Raw genomic sequence first — 15,035 nt, forward strand, 5'->3', positions numbered from 1 at the left:
AAATTATTTTTATATTTTGCTTTTATTTTATTAATCCTAGTGATACTCAAAATTTACTGTTACTATATATAGTACAGTACAGCAGCATGTACGGTCGCCATCAGGTATATCGAAGCGGCCAAAGTGCTCACAAATATCTGAACACGCCTCTATTGTCATGGCGCTAGGTGCGTGTTCAGATATTTTTGAGCACCTCGGCCGCTCCGATATATCTGATGGCGACTGTATCGCACATTTATCGATATCGATAAAGAGTAGGTACGCCAGTAGTGGCAAGCCCTAGTGTTGTTTTTTTTTGTGTTGGCAATATTGACATGTATTTGGTGTGTTGGCACAATGTACGTTCATAATTCGGTTTAAGGCTTGTTCGAAAGTGCCGACTCTTAAAACGTAGTGATTATATGCTCAGTCAGGGGTGCGAAGCTCCTGACTTCGGCCTAACTCGGCTCCGCTCGGCTCAGCATTGCTCCGAGCAATTTTTAGGGTTGGCACCACTTGACTTCCTTTTGCGTGCACGACCACAGATAAGATAATCACTTAAATTTTGACAACCTTAAATAGCCGAAAGGGATAGTGCCATATATTAGAAAGGGATAGTATGATTCGACCTTGAACCGCTGTCAAACTTCGGTTTTGTAGGAAGCTTCCTTTCTGTACGGTAGTACTATTATTTATTCTGTGGCTCAGTGGAGGATAGCATACATACGATACGAATACTGTCACTAGTGTCACTGTCAAAATTTCATAAGGCGTTTCGTTTTGCACTTCTAGAGTGATGTTTTAGTGTAAAATAATGGTAAAATACTTTTCAAAACTGTCAAAATTTGTTATACTGACAGATACTTAAAAAAAATCAATGTTCATTAATCTTTGTCTTTATCTACAAGTAATAAACAGCTTTATTGCATTGTAATAAATTCTAGATTGTTTTCTTTCGATGCAATTAGTTAATTGTAAATTAAAGCAAAATAATATAAACTCGATAATTAAATTGACAAGTATAAGGCTTGCTACACGGTCGCCGACAAGCCTTCTAACCGTCTGACCTTGGTCTGTCCTTGGACAGTTTTGGTCAAATTTTGTTGGTAACAACTGTCTACACGGTCCGGGACCGGCCAAGGCCACGCGGTCTGGGGGCTTGTCGGCGACCGTGTAGCAAGCCTTTAACAAGGTATGTAGTAGTGTATAGTTTCAGTGCGCGGTTTTCAGGAATTATCATATTTATACGGTAAAATAAAAGAGACGCCTAATATTAACCCAATACTAATCCCGCTTCGCCCTGACTGACGCTAACATTGTTCTAGCCAGTTCTAGCTTGCATCCGCGCTGGCCAAGGATTCATTTTCAACTAACTGTTCAATCGCTTATCTGAATGTCTGTGCTGGCGGCGGAGGTCCCGGCGGTCCTCGTGAAACCTGTAAGCTTTTCTAACAAGTCTAACAAAATTACAACACATTTTGTAGACCAGATATTTCATATTTACTGGTGTTTCAGGGGAAAATGTTCGGCGTCTGGTCGGGCAAGCTAAAAATCGCGGTGATTCTTCTGGCGCTCGCGTTGTATGTCTACGTCCTGGTGTATTTAAAGACCATGTATATGAGGAGTAAGCGGCTTGACCGCATTGAGGAGTTGGTAAGATTTTTGGGATATTCTCCAACTCTTTGTGCAAAATTAAATGTGGGAGTTTTTGGGGGCGTATCAATAGATGTAATATGATAATGTATAGAATAAGATCATGAGCTATTATGTTACTAACCATGTATTACGAATCTTTGTTATTTAAAAAAAATGATTGTTGATTAATAGATATATCAAAAGTCAATAATCGATAAATAAGAAGTCCCTAATGACAACTGCCAGAGAAAGGCAAGCTTGCACTCAATAAGTGATTCCTGTTTTAGGCCTTAAAGAATGAAAAGCTTATAAAGCACATCCATGGTCTAGACGAGCAGCTAGCAATGAGGGCCCACCGCCTTAACGAGTTCTACGAGGACTACTAGCGCCTGCGTAATGAAATCAATCTGTGACCTGAACACCATTTTCATTATCCACTGTATAGATGTCCAGGGTGTTTTAAAATACTGAGGAAGCCAATTGAAACATGGTAAATCAAGGACAAGTTACATTCCCACCTACATTGTCCAGTAAGTGTAATGGATTTTGTATACCACAATCTAGGTATTATCTGATACTTACGATGCAATTAGTAATCTCAATAAGTATTCGTTAAATAAACTCGACGGCTTTATAATATCACATAAATAAAATTTGCGACCGACAGGACGCAAAGCTTCTAAGGGGATTGCAGGAGGAGTATTTCCCATTTCTTCCCACCCCACTTGACGATACGTGAGGCGGGGACGGATGGGAATAATTTATATGAATGCACCTATTCCCACCTGTGCCCCGCAGGGACAAATGGGGTTATACCTTACATGAGGTCCCCAAGACTTAACAAAAAATAGATTTACTTACAAGTATAGTTGATAGCATTGGGAATAATTGAAAAACACATGTCTAAGCTGATTATTTGTGCCATTTGAAAAAGAGGAAACATTATATCTGGCTAGTCTTATAGAAGTCTAGATACTTTATTTTTATTTATTAGTATTTTTTGTGTTACTAGATATGCTCATGATGTAAAACGATTAAAATCCTAATTTGGTGTCTTATTGGATACTCATTTTATATTTATATAATTTATATACATAAGCAGAAAGTATTTAAACTCTGAGAGAGTAATTTTATTAATTGTTATTTTCTTTTATTGTTTGTTAAAGTTACCATAGTTTAAGTTTCAGCTATCAGCTATGTGTATTTGTACTTATATATATTCATTTTGTGATATATATATTCATTTTGTGAATTATGAATTATATTATTAAGTAGAATATTAATTACGAGTATGACTTGGCTACAAAATAAAAACCTGTTAATTGTTAAAATTTTATTAATATTTGATGTAAACAGTAAATATTATAAAATAAATAAAAGTTAACATACATTAAAAGTCTTTATTTTTTAAATTTCAAGTATCAGACAATTGTTAAAATTAGGTGCAGGGATAACAGGGAATTACAGTTTTTTGAGTTTACATACAGATGACACAGATACTGGCAAGATTTGAGTACCTAGATCATTCACATTCAGAGAACATTTATTACATTTTTATCTATATGATTTTAAGTGTTATTGTAAACATATAAGCGCTGGTGGCCTAGCGGTAAGAGCGTGCGACTTGCAATCTGGAGGTCGCGGGTTCAAACCCCGGCTCGTACCAATGAGTTTTTCGGAACTTATGTACGAAATATCATTTGATATTTACCAGTCGCTTTTCGGTGAAGGAAAACATCGTGAGGAAACCGGACTAATCCCAATAAGGCCTAGTTTACCCTCTGGGTTGGAAGGTCAGATGGCAGTCGCTTTCGTAAAAACTGGTGCCTACGTCAAATCATGGGATTAGTTGTCAAGCGGACCCCAGGCAGAATGCCGGGATAACGCGAGGAAGAAGAAGAAGTAAACATATATATATAATATTAAATTTAAATACAAAGATCATAAAGAGTATTAAGTAATTTGAGTATTATTGGTTGGAAACACTGTGTTTTAAACACAAATATTTCATTAATACTAATTGGTATTTTATTCATCTAAATAAATTTTAATCACAAAGAAGACATTGTCTTGATATCTCAGATATAAAAATGACAATTCGATATTCCAACATTTCCAACATTGTTTCAGTCAAATAAGGTAATAAGCAATGCAATAGTGTTCCTACCAGGATGACTAGCATGACTACTTCGTCACACATCTTGTCACGCGACAAAGTATCTTCATTTAGCACGTGCGTGATCTGTTGATAGATGATAATTATTTTGCGTTAGTTGTAAATTACATGTTATACTGGCAATATTGGAGCATTTGCGTAATCTTGTTGACGAATAAGGTTCGCTTATTTGCCTTGCTTTTTGGTACACTTTCGTAGCGGTACGTCAGGATGTCGTCAAAACTGCCTAGCGCGGATAGTACTGCATTAACGTGTTGTCCAGACTGCGGCACTGCGCGCTGCCCTCGAGCACGGCGTCGGGCGAGCACAGCCAGGGGTCGCGCGTGGCGCGCTGCCAGCTCGACAGGCGCTCCCGCAGAGACGCCTCGACGTGCTCCAGTGCTGGCTTACCTGTAACGTCACGATTGATACAACGTTTTTGCAAAAGTGAACACAGTCGGTTAAAGACGGACGGAAATACCTACCAATATTATTTTTTCACTCTAGCATAGCTATAGCTCTTGAAAAGAAGGACAGGAATTTAATTCCGAAGTCGTGTTTAAGATGCCAATATTATGTACTTATGTTATGCACGCGCGTTTTGTTTTTATTTTGAGATTTATGTATTAAGTTCTTAGGCCTCTATAAAATGATGATCTTACGTGGTATTGGCTAGACAACTATCATACAGTAGATATACATGCAATACATAGTGGCGGCGCGTTAATAATATTCGCCGGGTAAGCTGGAGTTTACTTGACTTGTTGTTTTTTAGGGATTTCTACAGTAAAGTTCTCAGCGGTCTCTAAATTAGCAAGCCGGTGGGATTCGAGTTATGTGGACGCTCCGACGTGTTTCATTTGTAGTAATTAACTAATTAAGAGCCGTATTAACCGTGTAAATTATTAGACTCGGTGGGGTCCGCTCGGATGTCGTAGAGCTCCCACTGTGGGCGGTAGTAGTACTGCTTCAGCGTCTTATACCACGGCAGCTGCTGCTTGCTGCGCGTGCGGTTCAGGATGTCCTAAAAGAGTAAGGTAAACGGTTTTAACTTATTATTAAAAAAAAACTATCAAACCGTTACTCTGACCAATTGTTACTATTAATCTACACCACTGGTAGATTCACATTTTGAGGACATCAAACAATTTCTATGGAGCTTCATGTAGATCAGCAATATTTTAGACTTAACGAAATTCACCCCCGTCTCGTACCTGGAAAGTAGGAGACGCGTAGAGATCCTGGTCAATAGGGAACGGCATCCCGTAGTTGAGGTTGTGTATCAGTTTATAGCGACGCGTGCGCACAGCGCGCATCGGGTAGTACATCGTGATCTCGTGGTGCGTCTGCGACGCGAACACCGCGTCCAAGTCTGACGGCGGCGGCTCTGAGCAAATGGGAAACTAAATTAGTATAGCGGTTGTTTATCCGTTTGCGGCAAATTTTAGTCAAAATAAAATAACATAGGTACCTAGCTACTAATAAGTACACCTTCAGCAAGGGATAGCGTTTATTTAAAAAGTTGCGCCACCTTGACATTCGGCGTGGCGCTGCCAAGACCTGTCCTCTATAAAAGATTCTTGATAGCCTTGTAACTTCTAATTAATCATCACGTGTTAAGGGTGTAGAAAATTATATTAGAATGTGGCACTGGTAAGCCAGGTAACTGAAGTTCAACATAAACCAACAGACTAAGGTATTAATGACTCACCCTTTTTCAAAATTGGCAGTAAACTTTTCGGCGTATCATCCTGCCAAATATCATTGCATTCCTCGTGCTCCAACTGTACTCCGAACCAGTCCAACACAGTCGGCATTATATCCAGCAGGCTGACCAGCGCGTAGGAAGCTTCATTCTTGCGCGCGGCGAGCGGGGATGCCACAAGGAGGGGCTCGCGAAGGCCGGGGTCGTAGAAGTTGGTGCGCCCGGAGGGGAACGGGATGCCGTTGTCGGAGGTGTAGATTATGAGTGTGTCGTCACCGTGGCCGGCTGCTGCTAGCTCTTTGAGGATTAAGCCCACGCCTGAAATATATCGAATACAGATAAGTTGAACATAGTCCTTTAAATACATGAAAAATGTTGATGCTATGTGGCCTTTACACAAACAATCATCTCAGAGCCAATGTTCAAATACATTGCGTAGATCGAGTTACATCAACATCAACATCAACATAATAGTGTAAGGTAAGAAGTAATAATAATGTAAGGTAAGATTAATACCTTGATCAAGCCTCGACATGGAGGTGTACTGAGCAGCTACATCTCTTCTGGCTGCTTCTGTGTCCTGAAAATGGTTAAACCATTTAATTTAAACAATAGATTTCACAGTACCAATTCTTATCTTACAAAAATTTAGAACTCGGCGCGGTGTAGCTCGCCAAATATTACTTTTTGGTACCCAACCTGTGAGGGTTTTCAGAATAGCATACTACACGTCCTGTAAAGCGGCTTATAGTAAACGAAGGACTATAACTCATTGCTAAATAAGTACTCAATAGATACCTGTATATGGAAGGGCAGTTCAATCTCGTCCCACTGATAGTACCACGGCGTCCAGTCCGCGATACGACCCATACCAGGCTCACCGGTCCCGTAGCGCTCGCAGAAGACGCCATACTCCGGCGTGCTGTGCCCGCAGCGGTGCGGGTCGTGGAACCCGATGTAAAGGAAGAATGGTCTGCAAGACAAACAACAGGATGCGATCATCAAAAGTTGGCAGAATAACGCTGCTTAAGCGTAGTCAGGAGTACGGATCAGCGCCAAAATTATGTATCGATTTATTTTGCTGTATTATTGGCTGACCGCAAACTGAACGCGACTGGGGAGGAAGAGAGAAACTACCCACATGTATTTTCGAGAGAAACGGAACGAGAGTGAGTTGTACTATATTTGATACTTGTATAAGTTGACTTACTTGTTTTCCTGTTTGGCCAGCTGCAGGAACGCCCTGGTGAGCAGCTTCATGTGCGTGATGTTGCGCCCCACCATGTTCACGTGGTTGTTCTCCTCCGTCTGCTCGAAGTCGAACTTGTATACGCTTTCTGGCCCTACGTGCTTCTTGCCAATTATACCTGAAGAAGGTCACAATATGACGCATTATCGATGTGGATAAAATATGCACTGGATTGTGAATAGATGTAAAAACTAAGAAAAAAATCGTACTTCCCTAGTTTACCAGCTGGAATAGATGGCGTTGTATTGTATCACATCATAAGTTATTGTGGTTATTAAATAGTCAAACTTCTAGCTAATTTAAACAACTAGAGTTTCCACCTCCTATTTTCTAATTTACAGAGCGGGACAGCGCCATCTACATCAGCTGTCAAATTGAAAGCAAGAATTTGTCTTCGATTTTACATCAACAAACAAATAGACAAGCTCACCAGTATATACTCCTTGGCGCTTAAGCATATTTGGTAAGCTGGTGACGTTGTCAAAGGAGTTGAAGTGATGCACGCCGTGGTGCAGCCCGTACATGCCATTTTGATGGCTCGGCTTGCCAGTCAGAAATGCTGCACGGCTGCAATCAATACCAAGAAAATTAAAAATAATTTTGTAGCAGCTAAGTTGATTTTCTTTTCACGTTTAATTCGGGACTGTCCAAGAAGAGGTAAACTTCCAATACAATAACCACACTCGGTATAACTGCTGAATATTAGACCTATCCTTTCTACAATATATCTTGTATTCATGCTAAGAGCAACAGGCAATACCTTTCTCTGACTCTCTCAGCAGAATGTGTCCGGCGTCCGGATACTTCTACATCTAACTTCCATTCTCCTTCCATTCCGTTTTTTGTTCGACATTCGTTTTCTCTTGTTCTCTATCTCTAAGGATCTCAAGCAATCTCTCTTATTGATATAAAAATTATGACTATTAGTCACTCACCTGGGCGAGCAGCTACTGACAGAAGTGAAGGCATTGTTGAATATGACACTACGGCGTGCCAACGCATCGATGTTGGGTGTCTGGCAGATCTTATTGTTGTATGCGCCCAGCTCGAACCCGCCATCGTCCGCTGAAGTCGCACCAATTATTTTAAACTCGTTTAGAAAATTCGGTTTAACGTAATATTATCTGCCGTCCTCAACATTATCTTTAGAGTTACCAGTGGTGGGCAAACTTTCTTCATGGGGGGCCAGAAAGTTTAGGAAATTTAAGTGGAGGACCAGAATTGTAGCCAAAATTTATTTTGATTTGTGATAATCGTGGGCCAATGCCATATAGCCCATATACTAATTATTTCATAGGACCGGCGGCGGGCCGGATAAAATCCATTCGCGGGCCGGAGATGGCCCGCGGGTCGTACTTTGCCCACCACTGAGTTAGACCAAGGACCAAGATAAGTCTGAAACTATTTTGATAGCAGTTAGCACACGCAGTACAAGTGTTATTTATATGTCATAATTTCATAGAAGTTCGAAGTTTAAAATAACTTCTGCACTGCGTGTGCTATCAAAATCGTTGCTGACTTATCTTGGTCTCACTCTATTATTTATGAATTATGGTGCTGTATTTTCCATTATATGTAAATGTCGCATTATCTTGGTCAAGCAGATCTTGTCAGTAGAAAAAGGCAGGCAAATTTGAAAAATGTAGGCGCGAAGGGATAGCGTCTCATAGAAAATTTGAACTTCGCGCCTTTTTCTACTGACATGATTTGCTACATAATTTAAAAAGTAAGAAATGGTAAAAATATTTTGGCGTAGGAACACAAAATCTAGATGCTACTCTTTCTCAACCATCTAAAAATTCAATTAGTATAGGTATATGTAACACAATAAACATTTATTTATTTTCATTTTAATTTTTCATATGCGTCAAAAAGTGGCGAATGTTTAAATTAGACGTGCGCGCCGGGTGAAAAAAATCGGGCGGCGGCGCGCCACGAAAAAATCCACGGCGGCGGCGTAACGCCGGCGGCGTGGAATCTTCAACTTTTCAATATACGTATAATGAGAAACCAAGATTAACTCTTAAGTCAACACTGGAAAAATCTCAAAAAAACCTTGTTACATCGTTTTTTTGGTTTATTGCAGAAATATCATGAGAAAAACATATCTCAGTATGTTGGACGTTGCTAGGATCGGTGTAAATAATAAGTTTTAGGCAAAAATTACATTTTTGGTACAAGCTTTTATCGCCGACTGTACTTTTTTTTCCACAGGCAACTAATACTCATGGAGACAATTCTAAAAACCCCAAACACAATTAGGTTTCGTTGTTTTATCACTGAGTTCCTATGGCCACCTCCGGTCTCCATCATCAGATCAGGTCGATGACACCATATATTGCATTGTCACCCCACTTACGTATGTATGCAAAATTTCAGCTCAATCGGAAACCGGGAAGTGGATAAAATTTAACTTGCAAGATTTGATTACACACAGACAGACAGACAACGGTCAGGTGAAAGTAAATATAAGCTTGTAAAAAGATACGCCGCGTAATGAAAAGACGTCCAGTATTTTGGACATTGCCGAGTATAGACTACCTACTTCATGTGCATAATGCATAAGGTTTTTTTTAGTCCAATTCATGTTTTTTGAAATAAATATAGAATAATTGCATTTTTTAATTAGAAATACACATACCGATAATGTCAACTTATGTAAGGAATTGAATTAAAACCTATTACGTAATTTTATATTTTTGGAATAACTTTATAGCTCGTAGGTGGTAAAGTTTTATCAGTCATTGACGTCATTTATTTATCATTAAATCAAACAGCGGGTTATCCTAGGAAGCAGTAACATCTAAGCAATGGTTTTTACAATAATGCATGCACTTTTATCAAAATTTTCCTAACAAGTTTCTCAAATGAAACTCTTGATGAAAACAAATCCACACACAAACAGGAAACAAACACACACGCACACGCGCGCGCGCACACACACACACGCACACACACACACACACACACACACACACACACACCACATCCACAGGGAAAAATCCATAAAAACATTTTTTTTATCTATTTGGTTCATTACATAATACGGCAAGTAATGACTTTTTAAAATGTTTTGTTAAATACCTAACATCCCTCTATTTAATTTATTTACCACAAAAACTACCAGAAAATTTAATAATTTTACTCTTCGCATCATAGATATAAACTATGGATGAGCGCATGCATACGAATTGCCTGTTGCGATCATCATATCAGCAAAAAAGCGCCATCTGTTACACACTGCGTACAACTGTGTGAGCTCGACTCTCGCGATAACTTTGTACGGGCGTACAAGGCTTGTTAAGTTTATTCGCGGTTTATATCAGAGGAGCGTCGAATAAGTTTATGGTTAATCAAAACGATATTTATTGTATTAAAATGGGCGAACTTATCCTTCTAAGTTTCCGTTCTTCTACGTTATTTCGTGATGTCATTATCGTCTCAGGCGGCAATGCAATATTTTAAACATTCGCGCCGTACGGTGTGCCGCCCTGTGTAAGCCGGCTTTGTCAAGGTCGACAAGTTGGCCGAGCTACTAGCTACAGCAGTACAATTCGATAAGCTCGGGAGGAGCTTTCGCGCGTAAAATGCGGCGAACAACTATTTCTGTCAGTTTCTTGCTTGCCAAACAGGTAGAGTAAAAAAGAAGGAATCTATACAGCAATACAAACTAACTAACTATTTTGGCTCAGTGATCCAAAGAGAAGCTTGGCCTCCGAAACGAGAGCGTGCCACCTGTCCACAATAATGATGAAAAAATATAAGTACCTAGGTAATGGAAAGTAATAAATACAGCGATGTGAATTAATCGGTGTTTGAAAATGCGCGCTTTGTTTCTAGCGCTCACCTGTTTTTTTTTTTTTTGAGTTTTACCTACAGTTAATTAAAAACTTATACCTGACAAGAATTAATATACTAGGTACCTAAGTCAACGAATAAAACAATAACAAATACTTGATCTTGTTATTTTGAACGTTTTTAATAATTATGTAAAAGAAACGGGAACAAACTCTGTAAGACAGACAATAGGTACTTACTTTAATTTCGGTAATTATATCCGGTAGGTAATCAACTAATCATATTTAAGTAAATTTACCTATACAAATTACGCATTATGCATTTCTACTTCATAATAACTGTCAAAGAGAAATGACGTCCTTACAAGGTTAATGTATTAGCGCTATGACGTACGAGCGAACATCAGTTGCGAGTGAGAAAGAAATAAAATTATCGTTTAAAATTGGTTTTAAGCAATAAATAAACCTAATTGGAAATTACTTACCGATTATATGAGATCCCATTTTTTTTCTTATACTTCCTATAATGGTTTTTGCACCCTTTCACAACGCAATAAGGCATTTTTGTGTTATGCTGCGTGACAACTTTCTACTGCGCAATTCGCCACACGACTGAGCGCCGTGGTGTGATAAATGCAAATATCACACCCATGTAGCGGCCCCCTTTTTAGTGCTCGTTAGCCGCGTCCTTACGAAGTAATATATATGTCCATGCTTCGCATACTTGGCAACGTCTAACATATTGGACTTAGCAAAAGTGCAGTGTTGTCGATTACAACGGGCAAAATACTGGACATTACACTTTTTACACTTGTTTTACCCATAAACAAAAAACATTTTTATGTAAATCATATTGCCACGTAACAAACAGACCAGTTAGTAACCTATTACACGTTTTATTTTAACTCTGCTTAATACTGCCATATACAAAAAATAATGAAATATGGGTAAAATGTCAGTCTGTCGGATGCTTCCTTGCAAGTTCTGCGTTCTGTAGGACTTTCACAAAAAGATTATGTTCACACTGGTTCCCAATATTTTCTTATACACTCATACTTAAAAATAACATATCATTCAAGTAGTATTAGTAGAGTAGTTTCCTGGTTACACTACCAGGAAACTACGCTACCAGAGGAAAGTAACGCTATGCTTTAATATTTGGTGCAGAATTTTTTCTTGGGATATCCATTATAGTGGACGTTATCGATTTAAGGGTTAAAATAAATCAAGCAATAAATTTGAAAAAACGGAGCAGTCGGAACCCTAAAGCTAGGCACGTCGCACGCGGTTTATGTCCATTGATTTTAAATTTGTACTCTTGCGGGCTTTGTCTCGGCGCGAATTTTAAAGTACCGGCGGCGGCGGCGGCGCGCTGACTCCTTATGGCGGCGGCGCGCCGCGGCGGCGCGCACGTCTAGTTTAAATACTAATTTATCGTGTTTTACTGCTTTATTGGCATCATGCTAGCCCTATCCTATAGTTCAGCTCGAAGGGCTAGTTCGTTTGTGTTTACTTTTTAAATGGAACACGAGCGAGGTTATATTAGTGTATTAAACTATATAGGTACTCAAAAAATAATAATAAATTAATTTCAATGTTTTGCATTAACGCAATAAAAAAATATTATTGTTATTGTGCAGTGACACGTAAAATGAAACGGAACCGAACTGTCAAACCAAAATAAATCTACTGTACCACGGATTCATGTAAATATCAAAATGAACAAATAAACGCCGATAAAACTTACCAAGCAGTATAAGAACGTTTCGTTGTTTACTTGATAACACGGTTTCTGTGACTGATAGGCACATTAACATTAACAACGCGTACGCGACGGCCGACGCGCTGCCCATGTGACCCATGTCGCCGCCTGACGTGTCGAACTGAAGTGTAGTGTTGGCAACTCGGCACCCGGACCGCGCCGCGCCGCTCGCCCGCAGTCGGCGACCTGACCTACTTATTGACCGGTTTGTTTTGCCTCCAAAATTTGAAAGAAAAACACCACCACTACTATTTTCATGCTCAAATCTAAGCTAACTACGCAATGTCGGGACGAAAAAACGTACTATGCTTGTTCGACGTGGACGGAACGCTCACAAAACCTCGGCAAAGTATCTCGGAAGACCTGTTGTCATTCCTCCTGGACAAAGTGAAGCCGCACGCGCGCGTGGGGTTGGTGAGTGGCTCAGATTACTCAAAAATCCTGGAGCAGATGAATGGAGAGCGTAATATGTCTCAGTTCGACTATGTGTTTTGCGAAAATGGACTAATGTACTTTAAAAATGGCGAGCTGCAAAGTAAACAAAGCATTGTGAACCATGTTGGTGAGCAAAAGTTGCAGAAACTGATCAATTTCGCATTAGGATACATGTCTAAGATAGAATTGCCAGTTAAAAGAGGTAACTTTGTTGAGTTCCGGACGGGTTTGATTAATTTCTGTCCAGTGGGGCGGTCCTGCAGCCAGCAGGAGCGGGATGAGTTTTCTGCATATGATGCAGAGCATAAGGTCAGAGAGCAATTTGTGCATACATTGCAGAGAGAATTTGATGATTACAATTTAACATTTGCCATGGGAGGGCAGATAAGCATAGACGTGTATCCTAATGGCTGGGACAAGACCTACTGCCTCAACCATGTGGTGGATGCAGGCTTTGATGAGATCCACTTCTTCGGAGACAAGACTGACCCGGGCGGCAATGACCATGAGATCTATTGCGATGGGAGGACTATTGGGCACAAAGTTACTTCTCCCGAGGATACCAGAGAGCAACTTGCTGCGTGCCTTAGCATTTGATTGGGATTATAATGTAAACATGGGGTGACATTACATTAAATATGATGTAGAATTCAAGCATATTATTTATACAGTAAAGGTGCAATTTAATTAAGGTTTTCCCTTTTGTGAAACAAATAATCTACAATATTTTTATTAATTTAAAATATACTTTTTCATAAAGTTTTATTTTATTTTATTGAAATCAAATAATATAATAAACCTGCAACCAAAGAGTAGTATTATCCTGCAACCTTCAAAGCATATAAGGCAAATTGCATAAGGTGCATTTTGACATGGAAATACATATTATTTTCCCATCACTTATTAAAAAAAAATTTTTTTGGCTTTTTCATACCTCCTAGTAGGGATCAAAGTACCACTTTTTTATTCAGTAGCACCACAGAATAAAGAATACTACTACTGTACAGAAAGGAAACTTCTAAGGTTCAGGGTCGAATCATGCTGTCCCTTTCTAATATATGGCACTATCCCTTTCGGTCAGTAGAAAAAGGAGACAAATTTGAAAAATGTAGGCGCGAAGGGATATCGTCTATTAGAAAATTTGAATTTCGCGCCTTTTCTTACTGACAAGATTTGCTTGACCATCTATAATTATCCTTCGCGCCTACATTTTTTAAATTTGCCGTCCTTTTCTACTGACCTAAATGGCTTGACACACTTTGTGTCGGTCGGTAATTGGTCAAACCAATTTGCAATCAGTAAGAACCAGGAAACCTATACCCATCCTTTTTTTTTGGGTGCTAGTACTAGTGTAAGACAAAGATAGTATGATTCTCTCTGTCTCTGATTGAAGTGAGACAGCCCTTTGACAAACTATACCTGTTACGGTGATCTGTCGATATTATCACTTCGTCTGTGACGGGCTTCACACAACTTTACGGACGTTTTTTGCCATCAAACATTAGTTTACGCATTTCTGAACGTATCGAAGCTGTCACTTCCTTAGTCCTGTCACTGTCACTTTGACTTATAATTGTCAATTCCTCATGTTGTTGCTCATTCGAACTATTTATTTCTTTCTGTTTTGATCAAAGATATAATAAATATTTAAACTAGCAAAGATATATCAAGAAAATGCCTTCCGATTCTTATACTTGTGACCTTGATCCAGAGACAAGTTGTACTCTTAAAATGTATCTTTTCAAGAACGTTGAGAATGTGGAGGAAATCCGGAACAATATTATCAAAGGAGCGTGGAACTGCGCTGTAATCAAGCCCAGCTTGATACTGGACCCTTTTCAAGTGGTCGCCGCCGCGAACCGCGCCGCCGTGTCCGCGAAACTTGGCTCCATGGTCACTAGGACAGTCTATGCTGAGATTCTATACAATTTGTCGTTAACCAAGAACATCTCGCAGAGTTTAAGCAAGTTTGGAGTTGAGAAAGACCCGAATATGCTCGTCTGTTTCATCACGTCTGTAGATAAAGATGACAGCAATGATATAGTACCTTTGATAAAAGGAGAAATATGTCCAATGTCCGAGCTCCCACAGTTTACCAATTTGAAAGACTTGAAAAGTGTGTATAAGCTAAATAAGGTGGATTGTAAGAGTAATAACGATTTGTTGGACATTGTTGTGAGTAGGATGGTTACAAAAAACTTTGTGTCACATTAAAACTATCCCAAATATATGTGTTTTTAGTGCAAAGCATTTTTTATAAACCATATCTTAGGGTGGTATTCCACCTGTCCAATTTCTTTGTCGAATGTCGTTGCGTC

General features: G+C 39.3%; 3 protein-coding genes across 3 annotated transcripts; 2 read left to right on the plus strand and 1 right to left on the minus strand.

Annotated features, from left to right (window-relative positions):
- Window positions 1-2,932: 2,932 nt before the first annotated feature.
- LOC134667109 (N-sulphoglucosamine sulphohydrolase) lies at window positions 2,933-12,415 on the minus strand. Its single transcript, XM_063524391.1, has 10 exons — window positions 12,268-12,415; window positions 7,659-7,788; window positions 7,154-7,290; window positions 6,685-6,841; window positions 6,273-6,447; window positions 5,991-6,054; window positions 5,481-5,792; window positions 4,984-5,156; window positions 4,664-4,793; window positions 2,933-4,180 (listed from the first exon to the last, which is right to left on the minus strand). The coding sequence occupies exons 1-10, from the start codon at window positions 12,380-12,382 to the stop codon at window positions 4,017-4,019; spliced, it is 1,557 nt and encodes a 518-aa protein (XP_063380461.1). The 5' UTR covers window positions 12,383-12,415; the 3' UTR covers window positions 2,933-4,016.
- A 30-nt stretch (window positions 12,416-12,445) lies between these two features.
- On the plus strand, window positions 12,446-13,477 carry LOC134667110 (phosphomannomutase). Its single transcript, XM_063524392.1, has one exon. It carries the CDS (start codon window positions 12,565-12,567, stop codon window positions 13,312-13,314), a length of 750 nt encoding a protein of 249 aa, XP_063380462.1. The 5' UTR covers window positions 12,446-12,564; the 3' UTR covers window positions 13,315-13,477.
- An 839-nt stretch (window positions 13,478-14,316) lies between these two features.
- On the plus strand, window positions 14,317-14,943 carry LOC134667111 (EKC/KEOPS complex subunit Tprkb-like). The gene has a single exon (XM_063524393.1). It carries the CDS (start codon window positions 14,392-14,394, stop codon window positions 14,929-14,931), a length of 540 nt encoding a protein of 179 aa, XP_063380463.1. The 5' UTR covers window positions 14,317-14,391; the 3' UTR covers window positions 14,932-14,943.
- The last annotated feature ends 92 nt before the right edge of the window (window positions 14,944-15,035 follow it).

Source organism: Cydia fagiglandana, chromosome 9 (assembly GCF_963556715.1).
Source record: "Cydia fagiglandana chromosome 9, ilCydFagi1.1, whole genome shotgun sequence".
NCBI classification, from domain to species: Eukaryota; Metazoa; Arthropoda; class Insecta; order Lepidoptera; family Tortricidae; genus Cydia; species Cydia fagiglandana.